Below are 23889 nucleotides of genomic sequence, written 5' to 3'. Positions count from 1 at the left end.
ATCGATTCTTTTATTCGTTCGCTTGGAGCGTTGATGAAACAAAAAAGAAAACAACAAAAGAAAGCTTCAGTTCTAAATGCTGTTATCCCAAGGAATATTTCACTCTGTGTAATCCGCTCGCCCATAAACACATTCCTCATCCTAATCCACTTTTTCGCATCCAGAAGGCGATCCGATGATGTGCCTGATTTTTCCCGCTATTTATTTGCATAAAGTGCTGAAACTGCATTTGCAGGAGCTTTGAAAGTAAAATTAGACGTTTAGCTCCACTCTCATGTCCTCGTGGCTGATACTGCCTCAGCGTATTGCTAAAAGTACGCGCAAACATTTCATTTGGTAAAATGCTCCGCAAACTGGGACAATTTTTTCCTACGCCCACGCTAACGTGAGACATGTGGTTCGCTGCGTTTTTCCAACATGACTGCCGGAAATATGCAGAAGGTATCAGGGCCTTGGGGAATTGCTTCTTAATCTTGTCACGTTGTCTGTGTGTTCTGTTTCATGACTGCTGCCGTTTCGATCAAACGGTGTCGATCAAATGGCTTTCGTCCAAATGTCCCGCGTTCGATCAAACAGCTTTCGACCAAACGACGTTCGATCAAATGTCCCGGAATCCCTTACAAAAATGAAAGAGTTTATTCCGTAACTACTTACAAAACGAAAAAGACACACACAGTACAATTATTTCGAATGATTTATGTCAGTGCAAAAAGTAGAACAATCAGCAACATTTCTTTCCTTTTTACGTACTTCTGTACTTACAAAAACGAAACACACACACAGTACAATTATTTTCTTCCGTAACTACTTACAAAAAGGGGAAAAAAGAAACAGTATAATTATTTTAAAGGATTTAGTTCAGTGTGAGGAGTAGAACAAGGCAACATTTCTTTCCGTTTTACATACTTCCGTAAAACTTACAAAAAGAAAGAAAAAGACACACAAACAGTACAATTGTAAATGATTTATTTCAGTGCGAGGAATAGAATAAAAGTAGCAACATTTCTTTCCTTTTTCATGAGCTGAGACAATGTTCACGCATAAGAGCGGAGCGAAACGTCGAACTGGCCAAATATTTGGTAATGTAATTACACATCCATGAAGCATAATCGTCAAAACTACGCAGTATACTTGCGTAATTACTTACAAAAAACAAAACAAAAAAATAAATATGCACTAAGGGGATAAGTCGACTTATCCACTTTTTACTATTTTTGTTGCAATGACATCGACATACCAGCATGCACCTGCCAATGAAAACTTAGGACCTCATTGCTATTTGTTGACCAGCTACAGCATGGTAAAAAACGGGAAATGCATGTGTGTCAATGGGACGGACAATCATATCAGGCCCTTTTTCTCATTTTGGGATTTTTCGACTTATCCCCTTATTGCGTACAGAGGTTCAATTATTTTAAATGATTTATTTCAGTGCGAGGAGTAGAACAAGCAGCAACATTTCTTTCCTTTTTACATACTTGCGTAACTACTTACAAAAAGAAAAAGAAACACAGTACAAATATTTTTAAATGATTTATTTCAGTGCGAGGAGTAGAACAAAAGCAGCAACATTTCTTTTCCTTTTCATGAGCTGAGACAATGTTCACGCATAAGAGCGGAGCGAAACATCGAACTGGCCAAAAATTTGGTAATGTAATGACACTTCAATGAAGCATAATCGTCAAAACTACGCACTATGGTTTGCTATCGCTGCGTCATCGGAATTTAGGTTACCGGCCAGTCTCAAGGTCGAGGCTCAAAGTTATGACGACCACACGTGCCCTTACCGAGCGCCAATGTTGCGCCATCTCTTACGCGAGACCAGAGGCTTCAACGTCGTAGCTCTACCGGAAGAAGCAGACGACAGCGGCTCACATATCCCAAGCCGAGCGCTGCCGATGCGCCATCTATTAGGCAAGAGCGGAGGCCGCAGCGCTCCGCCTCCCGAGTCCTCCTATTGGCGCGCCATTTGGAGGCGGGGCCTCCCTCGCTCTTGGTCAGCAAAGTCAAGGATAGTCCGAATTTCTTTGGGCATGCTGTCACTGTTTGTTAGCTTTCAACACTATAGACACGCCTGTATGGTAAACTGTGCGGCCAGAAAGTGAGTCAGACTCTCTGCAGACGATCGGCCTGATTGTCCACAACTGTCGACCGCAGGCATTCTGAACGTGTTGTCACAATTGTCAAATATGTACAACGAACCTATGACGCTCACGCAAATGTAAGCGAATATCACGACACGCAGATGCTAGATGCGGCAGCACAATTATAAATTTCTTTGGTCCAGCTGTGGTGAAACAATCGGTTAAATAATGGTTTTCGGACTGCTGTATCATTCGGACTTTTTTCCAGCTCCAATACTTGAAACCATTTTTTAAAACAACAGCTCGATTTTTTGTATGCATTTCAGCTCAGGCATTCTTTGATATTTTGGACTGCACTATATTTAGGAAAAGTGGAAGAACTGTACAACTTTACCCCACATTTCAGAGTTTTTTGTTTGTTTTTTCAGTGGTCAAGACAATGCGGTGCATGTGCAGATGTGCATAGGCTGAACTCAATGCACATGCTCAGTTACTGCACTCCAATCATTCTGCAGTCAAGAACATTCCAACTAATGATTGGGGAAGCCTGTGCTTGGGTACATAAAAGGATGACACAAGAACAAATTTTGTGTGTCTAAGCTTCCCCAATCACGAATATGGTCAACCAGCTTGCCCACATTTAAGTTATTTTGTCTGTCATGTTCAAACTGTTTATGTGCTTGGGCTTGATTTCTGAAACATACCTCACGAAACCAGTTGATGCAGTAAAACGTTGCTGTGCAGGTCAATGTCTTGGCACTGTCACTGCGTGGAAAGAGAACAGGGCAACCAAGCAGTGCATCTACGGCCTCCAGAGAATCCCCGTGAAGCACCTGCTCAGTGACACGCAGCAAGCGAAAGAGAGGACACAGTGTCAGAGCACTTGAGGTGGTGCTCTGCTCTGCTTCCACCAGGTGTCCCAAGTTGAGAGCAATGGCCCCATCTGGAAGGTTATCCAGTCCAAACCTTAGCTCACTAGACATGCCATCCACGTCCACCACGTAATTGTCCTGGAAGTCTGTAATCATGGTGTCTCCAATCCATGCCTGCATCATATGTACTGCATCTTACCAACCGGTACAACATGGCATCGCTGGATATAGCTCTTATTGTAGTAATACCCGCTGAAACGAAACCTCTTTTTGATTGTGGTGTCATTCCATATAACATATCCTTATAAAAATACAAGCCTAGGATGTCTTTCGAGTGAACAACAAATACTGGAGCTCCATGTGTGAGCTCACATTGGAGCTTCTAGCTTTGCCCAGCTGGCATCACAAGGTCTAAGTGCAAATTCTGCAAGGTCTGCAAGGTCTAAGCACACATTCAAAGTGCACTTGTAAATTAATCTGCATTCTGATATACGTATGTCATTCTGCAAAAATATTTTTTTTTGCTTGCTCCTGACTGCCTGAATTAAGCAATATAAATGTGATTTTTGCTTCTTTAAATGAAACAAAACAGGCTTTGAATGGGAGGGTACAGGACATTGCAGAAAGATGCACAAAATATGTGACATGTGTGAGACAGGATATATGACACTGCAAGCAAGTGCTGCCACATAGTAGCATGGGCAAACCGAGGGACCGAAGAGGGGAGGGGGGCACCTGGAGTGTCAAGGTCACTTGTGCATTCTTTGTTCATGGGTTATCATGATTTTTCTCAGGTGTCATAATAGGTACTTAATATGACCCTCTGAGCACCAGCAGCGTCCGTCTCCAGGAAAAGAGGTGACGGACAGGGTGTCGAACCAAAAAATTTACAGGTTTGGTTTCAGTTCAGTTCCGGAGCACAGAAATAATGCTTCGAACCACTTTATTCGGGGTCATAACGGTTCAGCGCACAGCAGAAAAACTTATGCCAACATTCTCTGGTAATACGCTGCAGTGCACGAGACAGGATGCTTGAAATCCTAGTTGCAAAACAAACCGCTGGAAATAAATGTTTCGTGGTCCCTCAACTGAAAATAAGCTGACTAAAACGCGCAGTCGTTCACGGGAAGCTGCCAACAGCGAACTTAGACTGATGAAAAATGCAGAACACCAAATTTAGTTTACTGTCAGGTTACTGATAATAAACTAAACAATGTGGTGTTCCAATGTGTCCTCCCTGCTAAGCCTAACAGCCGCTAAGATGTGGCTTCCATTCGCTGAAGCGTTTTTCACAGAGATTGAAATCTCATGGAACTGATAGGTTAATTAGTGATATTGAATTTCTAGACATGGCATATCATCTTACGAAGCAATCTAGTATTTTCTGTTTGTTTTGAGACCGCAAATTTCGAGATCATGAGGTTCGCACCCGGGGATGTCGTGGCTAGGGCACTGCACGGACTTGGGCTTAGCCGCAAGCCCAGCCACAAGACCAAAATTGGCACAAGCAATATGGGTGAGCTTCACAAATGGAAAACTTTAGATATGACCCCTCTGTGTAGAACGTGAAAGGATATAGAAAAAGAGACATCATGAGAAAAAAGAGACACATGAGAGCGAGTTTACAAGGGTCTTGCCTCACAAGATAGGGTCTCCTTTACATACATTCAGGTGAAAAAAAAGTAGGATGCTTCCGTAAGGACACACATAGAATAGCAAAATCCAGAGATCTTAGCAACTGTGGGCAGTCAACAGGAGAGTGAATGCACTCATATAAGAAAGTGGCTTCAGTAATGTCGCGCTGAGTTGAAAGGGGAATGAGGCCAAGATGACAAAGTAGTTGTTCATAATTGTACGACTAAACTCCCGGGGTGTGATGGAAATATAGATACAGTCGCCGACTGATATTTTGGAACCCAAAAATTTAAAACTCTTGGCACCATCAAACACCCCATAGAGCCAATGTATGTCTGCCAGTGATGGCCACTAACTACTTCTACAATAGTTTAACTATAACTATTAACTACTTCGTGATGGAGTAGTTTAACTAGTAGTTCAACTACTTTTCAGGGGAGTAGTTGAAACTACTTCCTTAACTACTGCATTGTAGTTTAACTACACCTATAACTACTTAACGTTGTCCACCAACAGCAATCCCTTGTAGTGTTCTTGGACTCCTAAATATGAATCACAAGCAATGATAAACTTTGGCTCAAGCCACTGCTACGACCGTGAAATACAAAGCTTGCGGCGGGATTCTTTCTGTGCCTACGCGATAAACTGAGTTGCATAATTTTTCACAGCAAATGAGGCTTCACTGGACAACGGTGTTGCGGATTTAAATCCGGGGATTTGATTTAAATCCATAAAAGTGCTCGTGAATTTGATTTGGGATTTGGTTTACGGAGAAAATATGGCGACGATTTGCATTTGGATTGAATCACATTTTTGACAGATGATTTGGATTTGGAGTGAATAACAATTTTGGCAGATGATTTGGATTTGGAGTTTTTGTTGTTGTTTTTTTTCGACAGAATTGGATTTGTATTTGGTCAAGCTCCTGAAGGGAAATGGTTGGATTTTGACTGCTACGAAACTTGACGTTGACGGGCGGGCAGATTCTTTGTCAGTCGCAACTGAGGCCGTCTCTGTAATTACGTTTTTACAAGACATTTGGCTGAATTGCATTTCACATATGTTTACACATGATGCAATGCAACTCTTAATCAGGGGAAGGTCTAAAAAGTGTTTGGATTTGAGATGGCTTGCCTTGCATCCCGCCATCTCGGTTCCCAATGTCCCGCTAAAAGTTGTGTTTCGTTTAAAAAGAAATGCCACGACTTTTTGATTGCGTGAAGCAGTCTACGGACACTGTTTGTAGACTGTTTCAAGTTTAAGAGGTGATTTGTCTGTCAGACAGACCACCTCTAAGGCCTATAGCCATCTTCCCTTCCAAGCAAGGTACGTCATGCAATACTCTCACACATAATCACATGGGCAGTTCGACGTCTAATTCACAACGGTATCACAGCTTTCTATGATTTCCTAGAAATGGAACGCATTGGAGAAAGCGCACCACTGGTCCACTGAGCTCAGACAATGTAGGTTCGAGAAAAGGACTACCATACACGTATTTTGTCTGTTTTATTGGCTCTGAACTGCGACTGATGTCGCGTTCTGGTGTCCCAGAGATTGCTAAAATAAGTCTCAAAATGTCCACATGAGAACCAGTCGTATGAGGTCATTGTGTCCAGGAACAGGAATGTGAATGTTGGTTGCCCTTTTTCATAGAGGCTTGCTTATGGTCAACTTGGTGCCACCGCAGAACTCGTACCGCAAAAACGAACGACGAAATCCTCTATTTAAGCGAGTGTACAGTAAAGGATGATGTTGTTTCGCCTCTCTGCTATTGGATGTCCGCAGTGGCCCGCTACCCGCTGCTTTCGGAAGTAGCGAAACATGTATTTGCAGTACCTGCAAGTTCTGGAGCAGTTGTACGAGTGCTCTCTGCAGCCAGCCTGATCAAGACCACGAAAAGAAACAGGCTGCACCAAGCTACATTGGAGTAGCTGGTCTTTCTAAACAAGAACTTGAGAGAATAAGACTGCTTAGGCGTGTTGGGCGGATGTACTACTGAGTTTGTTATAACACAACTGCGGTGTGCAGCACGCAGCCGTCACATTTAACACAACATAATTCCCGGCAGTATTTGACAAATATGTTACTCCGATATCCACGTGAAAATAAAATGTCACTGTCAACCTTTGCATCGCTATGTGGGCTGTTCATACTCTTCGCTGCAGGTGAGATTTATATGTGTTTATACCATGTCACGGGTCTTATCCAGCGAATGCATTCAGCAATTGTACCTTGTAGACATGGTCAGCTGCATGCTACAGTTATTCCGGGAACTTTAGCCCCCGGATTCGTTGACGGATTTGATGAATCCTGATTTAAAACCGGATTTGATTTAGCACACCAAAAACAAATCCGGATTTAAAATGATATTTGTCGCCTCAAGTTTAAATCCGGACTTGATTTGGATTTGATTTGCAGTGTTCCGAAAAACATGGATTCGATTTAAATCCGATTTGACTCGTTAAATCCGCAACACTGCTGGACAAGCATTAAAAGTGAAGATTTAGTACACATGCACGACACAACTGCTCTGCACCTCCGTTCTCATCAAACAAGTAACTCAAGGTAAAAGTCGGAAGCACAAGCTTGCGGCAAAATCGGAAGTAGTTCGCGCCTTCAGTAACCTAACTACTGTAGTTAACTACTTAAAATAGTAGTTTAACTAGTAGTTGCCACTACATTTCTGCAAGTAGTTGGTAACTACTTTTTAACTACAATCTGGTAGTTTAACTAGTAGTTTAACTACATGTAGTTAACTACTGGCCATCACTGATGTCTGCTGCCAATATTTCGGCTGTGTTTTGGAGGGACTGTCCGGTACTTTGTACTCAGTTCACGCCGAGCGCACCTACCGTATTTTCCGGATGCTACTGCACTTTTTTTTTTCGGAAAAAATTTGGCCTACAACCACATGGGCGTTAGAATCGAGTGCAAGCAATTCACGAAGAGCGAACTTCGAAAACGCAACACAGGCAGGGGGCGCCATAACTGTCTGAAAGCCCGTAGCATCCGTAGTCCCTACTGGCCGGGTCCGTACCATGTGGTAAGGCACATGGTATATCCGCCATCAACCGTGCCACCGCTTGAACCGCCATCAACCGTGCTGCTGCCTGCGTCGACGGAGTACTGCTGATAGTGCATAGCCAGGACCTTCTAGCAACGCTATGCTGAATCTTTGACCAATTAAGCAAAAGCATATTCGTTCCGAGGCTTCGTTCAAACGACAGGTGATTGCCTACGCAGAAACGCAGGGCAACCGCGCAGCATCAAGGAGATTTTCCGTGCCAAAGACCAATGTCCGCGACTGCAGATTGTGGCTTCAAAGTCGACGCGCAAAGGATACAGTGGACCGAAGCGTGGTAGGTACCCCCACATGGAGGACATTCTCGTCCCTTTCACAAAGGATTTGCGAGCACGACATTTGCCAGTGACATCAGAAATCATAAAGGTGAAGTCCCTGGAATTCGCAAGGTCTGCAGGCATCCTACATTCAGAGTTCAAAGCAGCAGGAGCTGGATAACAAGGTTCATGAAGGGAGCAGGATTCTCATTACGACGCCGGACTACGATCTCGCAGAAGTTGCCAGAGGAGTACGAGGAGAAATTGGTTGCTTTTCATAGCTACGTAATCAACGTTCGCCGTACCCACTGCCATTTCGTTGGCTAGATCGTAAATGCAGATCAGACCCCGATCTTTTTTTGACTTCCCATCAAATTATAGAGTCGAAGAGAAAGGTGTAAAGCAGGTCGCAATTACTTCGATGGGAAACTAGAAGAATTGCGTGACGGCTATGCTGTGTTGTACTGCCGACGGCTTCAAGCTTCCACCGTACCTGATTTTTTGCCGAAAAACTTTGCCAAAGAACGAGTCGTTCCCACATGGCATGATAGTGAGAGTGAATGAAAAGGGCTGGATGGACACAGATCTCATGATTGACTGGGTGGACGTCGTGTGGGGGAAGCGACCGGGTGCTAGCATGGGCCTCTGCTCCATGCTGGTGCTAGACTCATTCCACTGCCACGTTTTGGAACACGTAAAAGAGAAGTTGCATGCGCGCAATACGGAATTTGCGATCATCCCGGGCAGAATGACTTCGCAACTGCAACCACTCGATGTGTGTCTCAACAAGCCACAGAAGGACAATATCCAGGCGGTGTATAACAACTGGATGATCAATGGGGATCATGTCATGACATCCAGAGGGAGGATGAAGCATGCTTCGCTTCAAAATATATCATCATGAATTAATGATGTGTGGAGAAGCCTTCTCCAGACAATGGTTTAGAACGCATTTAAAAAATGCAGTATCTCAAATGCACTTGACGGGACGGAAGACGATTGTCTGTGGACTGTGAGCAGCGACAAAGAAACGCCTGACGACGACAGCGATGCTGAATAAACGCTTATTCACTGTTTGCCCAGAGGTGCATTTTTCAACTTTTCTCTAGTCTCAAAAATCACCTGCGCATTAGATTCGGGGGTGCGTTAGAATCAAGAAAATACAGTATTTTTTTAGAACATTTTGTCTTCCAAGAGCCAAAACAGACGCATTACAGAGCGTTTTGAGACTCGATATTTTGGACCACATCCCGAAGGGAAGAGTGATGACCTGGTGCATGTGTAGAAGCACAGCGTGGTCGTGCATGAAGGCAGAGCTTAGTGGCACGTGCATTGCAGCAAGCTTTCTTTTGCCAGAGTACGGATATCTCGAAATTCCATCACCGGTACCTAACCGTACCTGTGGCTGATAACGTGCGTTCTTCGGTCCCCCAGGCTAGGTCAATCCTTCCAGTCCTTGCATGGTCCGTGGTTCTAGTTACTCATGCGCCGCTAGCTGTGGCAGGCAGACCGCACTCATCTTTCCACCCAACGTCACTCCTCCTCCTCCTCCTCTGCATTCATCCGAACGTCTCAGTTTCGTTTCGTTCTTCGCTGCGTGATGGCTGAACAGCGCACATGCAAGTCCATGATTTTGGAGGGGAAGGTGGCACTTATCAAAACCCTGGCAGCAAGTTCATCAAGCCATTATCGTGAACTGTTTCGTTCATGCGGGTTTCTAATCTTCCATTGCCGTACCGGAGTCAGCAGACGAGTTCGGAGGCTGTGATGAATAGACGATTTCAGAAATTGCATGGATGGCCCGCCAGAGAGCGCCGTATTGCGAATGCCCCTCTGCACCTTGGGATTTAGTTTTTCATGAGTCAGACAGAAGAAGAAGAGCGCAAACGGTTTCGGATTTCCCTCCTTCCTTCGAACAACAGGCAGGCAAGCACGAATACAAACCATTTCCCACGACGCATGGCGTGATGCGCGTGAAGTAGGCGACGAAGGGCTCCCGTGCGGAGAATAAGGGCAATATCTGAAATCACCAATTGTGCAACGACGTGATGCGCCTCGTACATTGCAGGGAGAGTGACTTAGAGGACTTGAATATCAAGGACTATGCGCTTTACGACAGCAATGTTCCAGTAAGTGGTGAACTGAGTGACACTGAAACTGTCAAGAGTGCCCACGGCAGTGACGTGCCGGGAAGAGCGTCTCATGCATTGCACTGAAGTGCTTGAAGATGCTTTCTTGTTCCAAGACTCGAATGCCATGCAGATTGCTATTACGAAGTTATTCCCTAGCTCTCAGATTATGTTAAAAAATAAATGGCTTCGGAATTGTTTACGAGCCCTATTACTGTAGGAACGCTTTTTCCTTTACATTTCATAACATAGTGCATTGTGGTAACCAGGGGCGGATCCAGGGAAGATCCTCGGGGGGGGACCCCCTCACTAAAAAAAGAGAGAAGACGGGGGGGAAGGGTCGCCATGTAAGACGGCGAGCTGCTGCGCTTTCATTTCACACCAGAACTTTATTTATGATCTACATGTTGCGAAGCTTAGCAAGCTGTAGAGGAACGCCACCGTGCGGCGTGTGCGGAAAACGAAGCGTGCGGCGTGTGCGGAAAACGAAGCGTGCGGCAGGAAAATCTGCCGGAAGGGGGGTAGAGGTATGTCTCGGGAGGGGCCCGGGCCCCCAGGGCCCCCCCTTGGATCCGCCCCTGGTGGTAACATCGTGGCAACGTAATTTTCGCTGTTCGTTTAGCTCGAAACCCTGCTTATCTCGAAATTTTTTCCAGTTTCTACGACTTCGAGTTGTCAGGGGTTCACTGTCAAAGATATTGTTGGAAAATCGCGGACATACTTCCTGATGCGCGTTTAATGAGTTGTGGTAAGGCAAAAATGAGCAACTCCGGTAACATATTTTCCATGAGAGAACTGATGTTCTGAGGCTGGAACAACCTAGAGGGGACAAATACATACAAAGCCTCAAATTGCCTTAGAAATTAACGATGAAAGAAGCAAGTCACTGAAAAGGTTAGCCAGCTGTAGGACTCGAACCCACATCTTCTGGATTACCGGTCCAGAGCTCTACCAACTGAGCTAAGCTAACACACCTCCCCAGCGACATCCAAGGGCGTGTCATCTGAAGGGACAAATCAACCACTCTTTCTCACTCATCCCCCTTGCACTCTTACACGCGCCACTGCTTGCCTTCTCTTTCGGCTGCCTGTTGGCAAGGCGTACGTAGTACGGCGGTGCAACCCAGAGACGCTTTCCCCAATTTTAAACTTTTTGCAATGAATTCCGGATGGAAGGATGACACGAGGCTTTGGCCGAAGCTTCAACGGTCAGGTGAGTGCATTTGCTTGATTTAGAGTGATATTTCTGTCCTCGTGCGCCCCATATGGTCGGCCACACCATGCTCGAGTTACTACATATTTCGGTGTTTTTTTTTTCCACTTCTTTTGTTGCGCATACGTTACGTTGTGGGTACGTTCATAACGTAATATCGTGGTTTCTTACTTTTTATCGCAAGAGTGGCGGTACAACTACCCGAGAAAGATATGCATGTAAGGGCTGTCATGTTGTCTTTATGAAGTAGCATACTTTTATTGTTGATTTCAGATGTGTACAACCACATGGTCAACGAGCTAGAGAGAGACGGAAAGCCTGCGCTGAACTACAGAGAATTTGTAAAGGGAACAAAGCTGTTTGGCATGTCGGTGTAGTACCGTGTCAGTGCAACGATGGTGTATGAATTTTAAATGCCGACATCAGGTCGACATAAACAGTGAGCAGAACATGTAGTAGAGACTAGGTTCGGGCCCACTTTGGCGGCAACATGCACATGTAAAGCGGGTTTCAGCAGCAGGTGCAGTCATATTTGTACACTGCTCATCAAGGTTGTAGAGGCGACTATCAAGGGGCTCACGAGTGCTTTGTGCACTGACAAGGCATGTACATGGAAGCGTTCAACTGCAAGGAACGTGACCCCGGTTACTATGGGGGAAGTTTATTCTCACAAGCAGCAGCCAACGCCTACAGAAGAGTTCGGGGCTCACACTGTAAGGCTGCGCCATTTTGAGGGCTGCATTACTTAACCTCGCTGATTTTCCAGGTTTGGAATCCTTCCTCTGAAGATTCAATACCTACCGTTGTCGAATCAGTGTGTTTTTCTCTCTTTATGGAAACCTGTGCATTGCAAAAGGCCTCGAACGCGGGCAGTCTTTGTATAGCGACGGCTCGTGAATTTAACAAACAGCTTCGTCCCACAGGATCAGATCTCTGTCGCAGTTTCTACACTCAATCACGGAACAAGTCTTCCCTCTGTTTTTCCAGATTTTGCACAGAACTGCAGCACAGCAGCAAAAAAGGTCGGAAGCACTCACATAGGCAAAGGCACTCGCAGAAGGCATGCAATGGCGTGGCTACTGTGGCGCGAAGCAACTGGCTGCTGTAAACGGTGTATATGACTAGCATACTAAAATTTTGAAATTTTGCGTCGTTTGAATATCGTAACGAACGTTCCCGCGCAATTTGCGCACCCCTAAATTTTCCGATTTTTTTTAAGGAGAAAAAGTGCGCAAATCATGCGAGTAAATACGATAACTGGGTTTTGGAGCGGAATTAGGGTGCTTGCTCCGAATTTAGCGTCTATTTCTATCAAGCATTTGTCAATTCCTATAAACTTTGCAGATGCTGAAACATCTTTTAGCAGGTTTAGCAGGATTGTAGGTGACAACAGCATTCGCTGTCAGAGGAGATCATAAGCTATATCATGTAATGCTGAGGTTTATAAAATACTTTTTGCACCCACATTATTTAAAAAAATAGTGTTTCACGCTTCAAGCAACCATTGACTCATTGCCGTGGAAAACCGCGGAAAATCGTCATCATGACGTTGGTAGACAAACTGAAACCGAAACAGATCAGAAGGAGAGAGCCGAGTTCCACGAATGGGCACTTGTTCGCTGCGCCTTTACAGAAAAGTAAGACCGAAGGTCGCGTCCCCTTCAGGGATCATCGTAATCCCCTCAAGACCGTGGTTTTCGGGCGCGACCTTGTTCGCCCCATAGCTTTGAGCATACTTCAACTCTACCAAACCGGTGGCGCTGTCGAGCACTATGACGTCATTTGTTTACAAACAGGGAGAGGTCTATTTTGAATTTGCCGCAGCAGAAAACCAGGGGCCTTAGTCATAAAGCAGTGAAGGATAACCCGCACTCCGAGTAGATGGGGTAACTTCACCAATAATCCTGGCGGTTACCGTGGTACAGGGAGCGTCCCAACGAAGACTACTGAGGGATGCTCGCATGTTTTGATGAGGGATGCTCGCATGAAAACATGCAACAAATCCCAGAGCAAGAGGGTTAGCCCGCCAATCCCTCTCCTGTGCCACCATCATCTCTCCCCTCCTCTCCCTCCTCTTGGTGCACCAACGCACCAGGCCGCCACTTCAGAACAGGCTGACCGCACCTTCCCCCTACATCACTAAACCTCACTAAACGCGCATCAGGAAGTACGTCTGAGATTTTCCAACGATCTCTTTTATATGAGTGGAAATAGCGTTTAAAAATGAACAGAATGATGTCACCCACGTTAACCTTCTGCTATTTGCAGAAAAGCAGTTACGCGCCGAAAAAGTGCTATTTTTTGCAAATGAGGCGAGTTTGCGATTTTCTGTCTCAACACCTGCAAAACCTAGAACCTCAAAGATAGAGAAAACAGTACTCCAGCACATAGGCAATAGGCATAGGCAATAAGTGTGGAAAAAATTAACTTCGTGGTTTGGAAAACACGAGGCCTGAAAATTGCGAGGAAGTGCAATGCTCGAAATGGTCAGTCTTGAAGATTACTTATTTTTTAAAAAAATATAAGATATTTTCAGCTATTTCCTTCGCCAATGTACCTCCTAGCACTAGGCTTCAAGTATATTGAAATGAAAAAACTCTGAGAGGTTGACAGCACCACCGTGCTTGAATCTGCTTGAAATCACCCTGTAGTACAAGATGTGAAGCGTTCTTTTGCATAGCTTCTAGGCAGTGAGAGTCAGTGTTACTTAGAGAGTTCCGTATTAAGGATGCATAGGTGAGGCAGGCCAAACATAGACCTTATATAGACAAACAAAAGCATCAGGATTTGGGAATATCTTGCATTTGTATATCAGGACTCCTGCAATGCAGAGGAGCGTACAAGAGCAGCATATCCAGAAGTATAATTTTAAATCGAATGTGACACCGAGGTGGGCAATTAAATACCGCAATTTGTAAGATGTACCAAGCCTGAAATGAATTAACTGACAACAATGTAGTTTTTCCATGCAGAGTATCATACACTTGATAAGTACTGAATATCGGCCTGGATGCTTGTTGTAAAGATGATGAAAGTTTTCGTTTACAAACGTGTGACGTCACGAGAAGACCGGTTCGAGGATATATTTTGCTGTAGTGGGCAAGAAGCGAGAAAGATGCGTCGGCTGATAGGCTGATAATGCCCATGCTTTGCGCTGCGGCGAAATGTAGGCTACGTCTACTACAGGTTTTCCCGCTCATTTTAATCCATTGGTCACATAATTTAATCCAGTGGTGAACCAAATTAATCCAGACACCAACCAATTTAATCCAAGCAACACGTGTAAATGTATTCAGTGTGTATTCAGTCATGCCATGACTGAGACTTTCATGATTTCACCAATGTATCATGACTGGTTCAACAACTCCTGGATTTTGCGTGTAATGCGGTGATTTACGACTGCTTTATGTCATTATGACACTTCATGATGATTTTCATGATATGCGTCATGAATCAATTTTATGGGACTATTGCTGCTTCAAACAGTGTCATACCGTGTTTTATGACCACGGACAGTCATTATGACATTCCATGGCTATTTTCATGATATGTGCCACGAATCAATTTTATGGGAGTACCGCTGCTGCAAACAGTGTCAAGCAGTGTCTTATGACTACCGATGGTCATTAAGACATTCCATGACTATTTTCATATCTGCATTGAACCAGTTTGGGACTACCGCTGATTCTGCTGCAAACAGTGTCATGCAGTGTCTTATGACTACCGGTGGTCATTAAGACATTCCATGACTATTTTCATATCTGCATTGAACCAGTTTGGGACTACCGCTGATTCAAACAGTGTCATAGAGCGTTATATAACTACCAATGATCATTATGACATTCCATGACTATTTTCATGTTCTGTGCCATGAATCCATTTTATGGGACTACCGCTGCTTCAGACAGGGTCATGCAGTGGTTTGTGACTACCGACAGTCAATATGACATTTCATTACTATTTTCATGATATGCGCCATGAATCGATTTTATGGGACTACCGCTACTTCAAACAGTGTCATACAGTGCTTTATGACCACCGACGGTCATTATGAGATTCCATGACTATTTTCATGACATGTGTCATGAATCAATCTTTCGAGACTACTGCTGCTCCAAACAGTGTCATAGTGTTTTATGAGTACCAACAATCATTACGACATTTCATGACTATTTTCATGGTATGTGCCATGAATCAATTTTATAGGACTACCGCTGTTTCAAACAGTGTCATACAGTGTTTTATGGCTACCAGCGGTCATTATGACGTTCAATGACTATTTTTATGATATGTGCTACAAATCAATTTTATGGGACTACCAGTGTTTCAAACACTGTCATATAACTATGCATGGTCATTATGACATTCCACGACTATTTTCATGATATACGCCACGGATCCATTTTATGGAACTACCGCTTCTTCAAACAGTGTCATGCAGTGTTTTATGACTACTGACAGGCATTACGACATTCCATGACTATTTCATGGTATGTGTCTTGAATCAATTTTATGTGACGACAGCCGCTTCAAAGACTGTCGGGCAGCGTTTTATACCACCGGCGGTCATTACGACATTCTATGATTATTTTCGTGTTATGTTCCACGAATCAATTTTATGGGACTACCAGTGTTTCCGACAGTGTCATGCAGTGTTTTATGACTAGCGATGGTCATTATGACACTTCGTGACTATTTTCATGTATGTGCCATGAATCAATTTGATGGGACTACCACTGTTTCAAACAATATCATAGAGTGTGTCATGACTACTGGCTATCATTATGACATTCCATTAGTATTTTCGTGATATGTGCCATGAATCAATTATATGGAACTAGCGCTGCTTTAAAGTGCCACTCCGGATTCGGAAAACATAGTTTATTTTATTTAGTCCACGAAAAGAAGGTGACTCAAGGACTTTATAAGGGAACTTTCAATCCTATTTGCGAACACCGTGCATTTCTGTCAATTTTTGAAGGTCTGCTGATCCTCCTCGAGTTTCGAGGACGTCGGGAGCGGGTGACATAACCAAAAGCCCGCAAATTGCGATGATGACATGTTCTAGAGAGGGCACTCTTCTCCAAACCACGACGCCAGAGTCCGAGGAGGGTCACGTGGTAGAGAAGTCACGTGACGCTGACTGAAAAAGGCGAAAATGGGAGAGATGTCTTCCCCCTCCTTGTGTTTTCTCGAAGGTAGCAGAATATGTCATGTGCGGCTCCGCTTACGGAGCGCAAAAAGCGATCCCCACGGAAGACGCCAAGGGCAACAACGTTGCCAGATGACAGCCGGGCGCTCCATCGGAGCCTAACATGATGTCACAGTTCTCAAAGATAAAAATTACTTTTCTCAGGCTTTCGCGTCACATAGAGCAAACATATTTTGCAGGAATGTAAAGTGAGAGAAGACTATTTCAGTAACATGACTTTGGTGGGATTCTGAAGACACGGGATTTAGTCTGCAGTGGCAATTGAAACAACGTCATAGTGTTTTCTGACTACTAATGGTCTTTAATACATTCCATGACTATTCTCTAGATATGGGTCATAACTCGGCTTCATTCAACTATCGTTGCTTCATACAGTGTCACAAGTGTTTTAGAGACTACAGACGGCCATTATGACATTACATAACAATTTCCATTATAGGTGGCATGAACTGACATTATATCGTTTCATTTCATTTCCTTAAAAACCTTCTACATAAAAGCATTACATAAGGGGGAGAAAAAGATACACAAAATAGAAATTTTTAGACAAGTTTGACTGTTACGATCGAAAGAACATTTTCTCGCAGGCTATCTGAAAGCTACAAAGACCTGGCAGTGCGACAACATCTGCTGGCAAGTCGTTCCATTCGCTAGTACCCAGCCGCAGTGTGGAGTATTTATGTGTGTCTGTAACTTAGTTTTGATTACAGCTTGTAAGGATGTTCTACACGACATCAGGAAAAATGAGCAGGGGTAACACATAGGAACCAGAATGATATAATTTATGTATAAGAACAAGCCCAGCTATTTTACGTCTCACTGCCAATAACAGAATTTTATAATGCCTTTTAATCTCGGACATACAGTCCACCCCCGTTTATCCGGACGGTGCCGTTCCCGGCGAAATCGTCCGGATACCGGGGCATCCGGATAAATGAAACGACCGAATAGAAACGTCCTACAGCGCAAGAACAACTTTATTTTCGACCTTGGAGAGTGGGGAGTTTCATCGCCACAGGCGATACTCTACCCCATTGCTGGATGGAATGGGGGGAATAAAATAACGAGCCCCTTCACAATAACGATCGAAGTCCGATGGTGTCCAGAAATGTCAGAAGAGCTTTGAGCGCAGAGCGTTGCTGGGCTGGATTGGGCCAGGGACCAAGCAATTTCGATAGGGAGAAAGGGCGAGAGTCTAGCTGACGAAGAGACTCGGAGAGTGTGGTTCGGGAAGGTTCGTGGTGAGGGCAATGAAGAAGAATGTGCTCCAGATCCTCAAGAGCACCACAGTGGCAGCAGGTGGGAGAGTCAACTTGTCTCAAGCGGTAACGCCACTGAGCTGTAAAGGCCACATCGAGGCGCATTCGGTGGATTAATGCAGCATCTTGACGAGATGTGTTTTGTGGCATGCGGAAAGCGAGCGTGGGATCAACTCTGTTCAACATAGAGGGGGGAAGAATGTCGGTTGTCCGTTGGCGGGAAGCCAGGTGTGTCACTAGGCGTCGCAGAATTGAACGACGGTCTCCTCTGAGCAGAACAATACGGGTCCGTTTCCGATACGAGAGTGCTGCTTCTGCGGCGCTGTCGGCCTGCTCGTTCCCCACGACACCATAATGGGCTGGAACCCACTGGAGAACTAGCCTGTGGCCTGCGGCGTAGATAGTGTGGTAAGCCATTAACACGTCTGTGACTAGGGGTGCGGATGGGCCTCTATGCCGGAATTTTCAATTGCTTGAAGTGCAGGTTTGGAGTCCGTAAAGACTGCCCATTCCCGGGGTGGAAAATCAGCAATGTGTTGTAGAAAGAAAAGGATGGCGTAGAGTTCCGCAGCTGTGGAGGAGGTTGGATGTGAAAGGCGTCTTCCGTGCACGACGCCTTCGGATCGAATGACGAAGGCTGAGGCGGACTTGTTATTTCGGGATGCGCCATCAGTATATGCTGCCGTAAACATAGAAAACTTCTCGTCTACCAGAGCATGAAAATGGGCTCGGAGGACTTGAGGGGGGACCTGATTTCTTCTTTCCAGAAGGTTTGGGAGGCGTACAAAAGTGGGCGGTACCGGTAGAGACCAGGGGGCTTCCGGCGGTATAGTGTCCTGTGAGAGCCTATGAAGCCAGTGAGAGTATGGCGTGTGCTCTGCGCTACTCGATAGAAGTCGCTTTCAGGGCGGTATCGAATTTTCCTGAGTAGCGGGTGGCGGGGAATGTGAGCACGCAAACGGAGGTAGTGCCGAGCCGTTTCCCGTTCACAGAGAACTTCAATTGGGAGCTCACCAGCTTCAGCCAGTACTTGCCGTGTTTCAGCCATTCTTGGAACTCCGAGGCATCGACGATGGCTTCGAGCAAACAGGGACCTAAGTGTATTTAATGAAGTTGTTGATATCCTGTGCAGAATAGGAAGGCTGTAAAGCACAGTTGTCCTCACCAATGCCGCGTGAACCGCGAGCAGGGAACGCTGATCACAGCCCCATCCTGAGCCAGAAAGATGTTGAATTGCGGTGAGCCATCGCTGCACTTTAGTTTCAAGGTATTTAATGTGCCGAGCCCAGCGCAAGTCCCAGTCGATTACCACGCCAAGGAAGCGGTGAAAGCGTACCGGTTCAAGCTTCTTTAAACCAAGCCAAAGAGGGAAATTGGCCATAGCTTTACGCGTGCCTACAGGGCAAGGTGTAATTAAAACACAGAAAGCTCGTCAATGACAGCTGTTTCACAGTAGTGTAGGCACTCAATTCCTGCAAACTTTTGCTAATTGCATAGACTTGAGCCACGTTGTTGCGCTGCTTGAAAAATGTCAGTGCAGTCCTTAATACCGATCTCGCATGTTCAACGGTCACAACGGGGCCTTCTTTCTCACTGGCGTCATCGGCACCGTCTTGCTGCACATCATCGGCAACAGCAGCAATCACATCGTCATCAGTCATAGCTGCACACGTGTCATCATCCTTATCAACGTCAACGTAGTAAAAAAAATCTTGGTTTTCTCAATCAGCATCATGTCGTTAACCGGTGCCCCACGAGAACGTAGATCTCCGAACCATGTTAGAAAGGCTTCCTCCAGATTTTCTTCACGTCCAGAGCGCTCCCGCACGGCGTTCACGTTTTCTTTGTTTGCGCTAAGCCATTTGTCCGAACGGCTGAGTATATCCGCCATCGTAGACTTCGGAATGTCGAGACCAAGTTCAGACTTTGCCCAATGTTGAATGTCCGGCAACTTTAGGTTGGGGTTGTCCTTCTTCCTCTTGCATACCACTGCCTTGCTAGCGAAGCTGATTCGCGCAGGGCGGGCGATCATGCGACATCCCTCGAGTTGGAGTTTTCCCCCTCTAGAACCGGACAGTTGCTAGAGATATTTCCAAATGACTCGACTGGTCAACGTGACCCAACGCACACAAATAGAAAAGGGGGTCATCGTGCATGGTTGTCTCCCCATCGGAGGATGGGGAGACCCATGTTGGTCGCTGACGTGTGACGGGTATAACCCCAAAACAGCGAAAAGGGTGACGAAGCGGGGTCAGCGTCTCCTCTTACTCACGGTAGTCCGGATAACTGCAGCTGGATTACAAGAATTTTCTACTTTCATTCCCTGGAATTCTTGTCCGGGTCCGGAAGCTGAAGTCCGGATATACGAGAACAAAATACATGGAGGAAAATCCGCTCCCGTGCCTTTTGTCCGGATACCGCGGGATCCGGATAAATGAAGTCCGGATAAACGGGGTTCGACTGTACTTGCTGTGCGATCCCGTATATTAAAAATGAACCTCATAGCATTGTTCTGAACAAACTCTAGCCTATCACACAAATATCTCTGGGGACTCCACACACCGGCTGCATATTTCAATTTTGACGGAACCAACATGTTCTGGGACTACCGCTGCTTCACACGGTGTCCTATAGTGTTTTATGATTGGTGACGCTCATTATGACACTCCATGATATTTACATGATATCTACCATGACCGACTCAATGTAACTCAGCTGTTTCACATCGTGTTATACAGTGTTTTATGTCTATGAATACCTTAGTGACCATAGGTATTCATAAAACTGCATGACACTGCGTGAAGCAGCGGTATCTGCATAAATTTCAAGTCATGACCCGTGTCATGAAAATAGTAATGAAATGTCATAATGACTGTCGGTCGTCACAAACCACTGGATAACCCTGTGTGAAGTAGCGCTAGTCTCATAAAATCGATTCATGGAACATATCATGAAAACAGCCACTGAATGTCATAATGACTGCCGGTAGCCATAAAACATTGTACGACACTGTTTGAAACAGCGGTAGTCCCATAAAATTGATTCATGGCATATGTCATGAAAATAGTCATGAAATGTCATGACCATCGGTAGTCATAACACACTACATGACACTGTTTGAAACACCCGTAGTCCCATAAAATTGATTCATGGCACATACCCTGAAAATAGTCTGCAAATGTCATAATGACTGTCGGTAGTCATAAAACAATGCATGACACTGTTAGAAGCAGCGGTAGTCCCGTAAGATTGATTCATGGCACATATCATGAAAAAATGACCATCTGTAGTCATAAAACATTACATGACACTGTTTAAAACACCCGTAGTCCCATAAAAATGATTCATGGAACATATCCTGAAAATAGTGATGGAAGGTCATAATAACTGTTGGCGGTCATAAAACACTGTATGACACTGTTTGAAACAGCGGTAGTCCCATAAAATTTATTCATGGCACACATCATGAAAATAGTCACGAAATGTCGTAAAACACTGCATGCCACTGTATAAAACAGCGGTAGTCCCATAAAATTGATTCATAGCATATGTCATGAAAATAGTCACGAAATGTCATGACCATCGGTAGTCATAACACACTACATGACACTGTTTGAAACACCAGTAGTCTCATTAAAATGATTATCATGTAATTAAAATGTTTAAATGTTTATGATTAAAATGTATCATGAAAATAATCATGGAATGTCATAATGACCATCGGCAGTCATAAAAACTGTATGACACTGTTTGAAGCAGCGGTAGTGCCATAAAATCGATTCATGGCGATATCATGAAAATAGTCATGAAATGCCATATTGACCGTCGGTAGTCACAAGCAACCTGTATGACCCTGTCTGAAGCAGCGGTAGTCCCATAAAATTGGTTCAATTGCACATATCATGAAAATAGTCATGGAATGTCTTAATGACCATCGGTAGTCATAAGACACTGCTGACACTGTTTGCAGCAGCGGTAGTGCCATAAAATTGATTTGTCGCGCATATCATGAAAATAGTCATGGAATGTCATATTGACTGTCGGTGGTCATAAAACACTGTATGACACTGTTTGAAGCAGCAATAGTCCCATAAAATTGATTCATGGCGCATATCATGAAAATCATCATGAAGTGTCATAATGACAAAAATCAGTTATAAAACACCACATGACACTGCAAAATCCAGGGGTTGTTGAACCAGTCATGATACATTGGCGAAATCATGAAAGTCGCAGTACACACTGAATACATTTACATGTGCTGCTTGGATTAAATTGGTTGGTGTCTGGATTAATTTGGTTCACCACTGGATTAAATTGGGTAGCGCTTGGATTAAATTGAGTGACCAATGGATTAAAAGGGAGTCCCCTCCCCGTGAAACATCAGTGTAACTGTACATTTTTGTGGCACCGCGCTATTATCTAAGCTGGGACGCTGGACTGAACACGCTAGCAGAGAAGCACAAACCAACAAAAAAGACCAACCAACCAACAGAAAAACAAATCAGTTTACATTCCAGGTTTGAATCATTTTACTTCCTCTGCCGATACCAGTGCATTGATCAGCAATTCCTCTGGCGCACGTATGCAAACTGTAACCAGCCCAGCGGTCGAAATGGACGCCATTTTGAAACGATGCGGGTGAAGCTTCTCCGTCGTCTGCTAGTGTGACGTCACGCAGCACAGCAGAAGCGCGCATCACCTCCCAACCTGCTGCCCGTGCTGCTCAGCAGGAGCAGCGGCGCTGTCGCAGCAGGTTGTCCACGAAACAAGCTTGCTGCTGTAGTAGACGGAAATTAGACATACGCTGGCAGCGGCGCTGCTTTAGTAGACGCAACCCATAGGGGCCCGTTGAAATGTGGCACACTCTCATTCATTCACTAGTGGAGAGTACTGTATAAGTGGTTAAATTTGCGGGCTCAATAATTTGCGCATTTGTGAGGAGCCAGGATCAGGCAATTATTCGCGGAACCTTAAATTCGCAGTACCGTGGTGAGTCTCAGGAGCCCCCCACCTTGAACTTCTAGGAAGAAGTTAGAAGGTATCACAACTATGTAACAACCCGTTGCATTTGTCTTCCTTTTGCCTGAGAGGGCGGCAGTTAAGGGGGGGGGGCTTGGTCAGCTGATATCTGGGTCATTGGGAGAATGGCCCTGTCTCCAGTCATTCTTATCACCATATACAGCAGGTACATACAATTGGCACTGGCAATTGGCGATACTGATGAGGTAACTTGTACAAAGGCCGACCCGCGTTGCAGCGTGCTAAAACCCAGACACGCTTGCTGGATTATCGAGGCTTACAAGGAACTAGAATCACGGGATACAGACACCCGCGCAGGGTTTGTGAAGGCTGGACTACTGTCTCCACTTGCAGCGGGGAAGAAATGAACACTTTGTGTGACAATGCAGTGAAACAGCGTAAAAAACTGTGTATATATATTGCCTCAGTGTCCTGAGTCAAATTGCATACATATTTCGTTGGCACATTTTTCCCATCATTGGCTCGAATATTTCGCGGAACTTTAAATTAAATATTCCCTAACTGAAAGCTCGATTAGCAATTTTCTCCGCTAATGATCTCAAATCATAAATGCGTACAACCTTTTTCAGAAACGAATAATATTTTTGTAGCATCTCACTACCTAGCAGGTCACCATTATGTGGTATGTTGTGTTGAGACAATAGATCAATAAAACCAACCTTGACACGATGATGCAGCTGTTTGAGTACAACAACACGACTGAGCTCATCATAAAACAGGCCTAAAGCATGGGGAGCGGCAAGTGTTGAAGATCGGCAAAGTTCGAGCAGCTCAATGGCTTCCTGCAGTGCAGGGGCCAGGGTAACAGACGAGTTCACTGGACCTGGTTCATTGTTCTCTCTGCTGTTAATATAAGTATCTTTTTAGCAACACGGGTCAAACATTTGTCATCTTGAAACAAAAACATGAAGCACACCTACCTGTTCATTGTAGCCATGGCTTGAACAGCCATAAGAGCACCCACTACACCCACCCTCTGTGATCTAAAAGGTTAAAAGTATCTGAATATATTGGTGCATAGGTACCTAAAATGTTGCAAGTAAGCATCTGATTCTATCAGCACCATATATGATGGAGTGCTGAAAAGACCTATTCACTGCC

General features: G+C 44.8%; 1 protein-coding gene and 1 non-coding gene across 5 annotated transcripts in view; both read right to left on the bottom strand.

The window, feature by feature from the left end:
* The window catches only part of LOC135375593 (Fanconi anemia group D2 protein-like), a 339045-nt gene that overhangs the window by 211818 nt on the left and 103338 nt on the right, over window positions 1-23889 (bottom strand). For 3 of the 4 annotated variants that reach the window (XM_064608269.1, XM_064608271.1, XM_064608272.1), the window contains exons 20-22: window positions 23709-23771; window positions 23448-23631; window positions 2789-3130 (exon numbers count right to left, since the gene is read on the bottom strand). In XM_064608269.1, the coding sequence (XP_064464339.1) occupies window positions 2789-3130; window positions 23448-23631; window positions 23709-23771 (589 nt within the window). The remainder of the gene's footprint in view (window positions 1-2788; window positions 3131-23447; window positions 23632-23708; window positions 23772-23889) is intronic. The other variant, XM_064608270.1, reaches the window with a different exon arrangement.
* Trnat-ggu (transfer RNA threonine (anticodon GGU)) lies at window positions 10960-11032 on the bottom strand. The gene has a single exon. It is a non-coding gene; the product is annotated as a tRNA-Thr (tRNA).

The sequence above is a fragment of the Ornithodoros turicata genome, unplaced genomic scaffold (genome assembly GCF_037126465.1).
Source record: "Ornithodoros turicata isolate Travis unplaced genomic scaffold, ASM3712646v1 ctg00000903.1, whole genome shotgun sequence".
Lineage (NCBI taxonomy): Eukaryota > Metazoa > Arthropoda > Arachnida > Ixodida > Argasidae > Ornithodoros > Ornithodoros turicata.
Note: the sequence above shows the minus strand (reverse complement) of the source record. Positions and strands in the feature narration are given on the sequence as shown.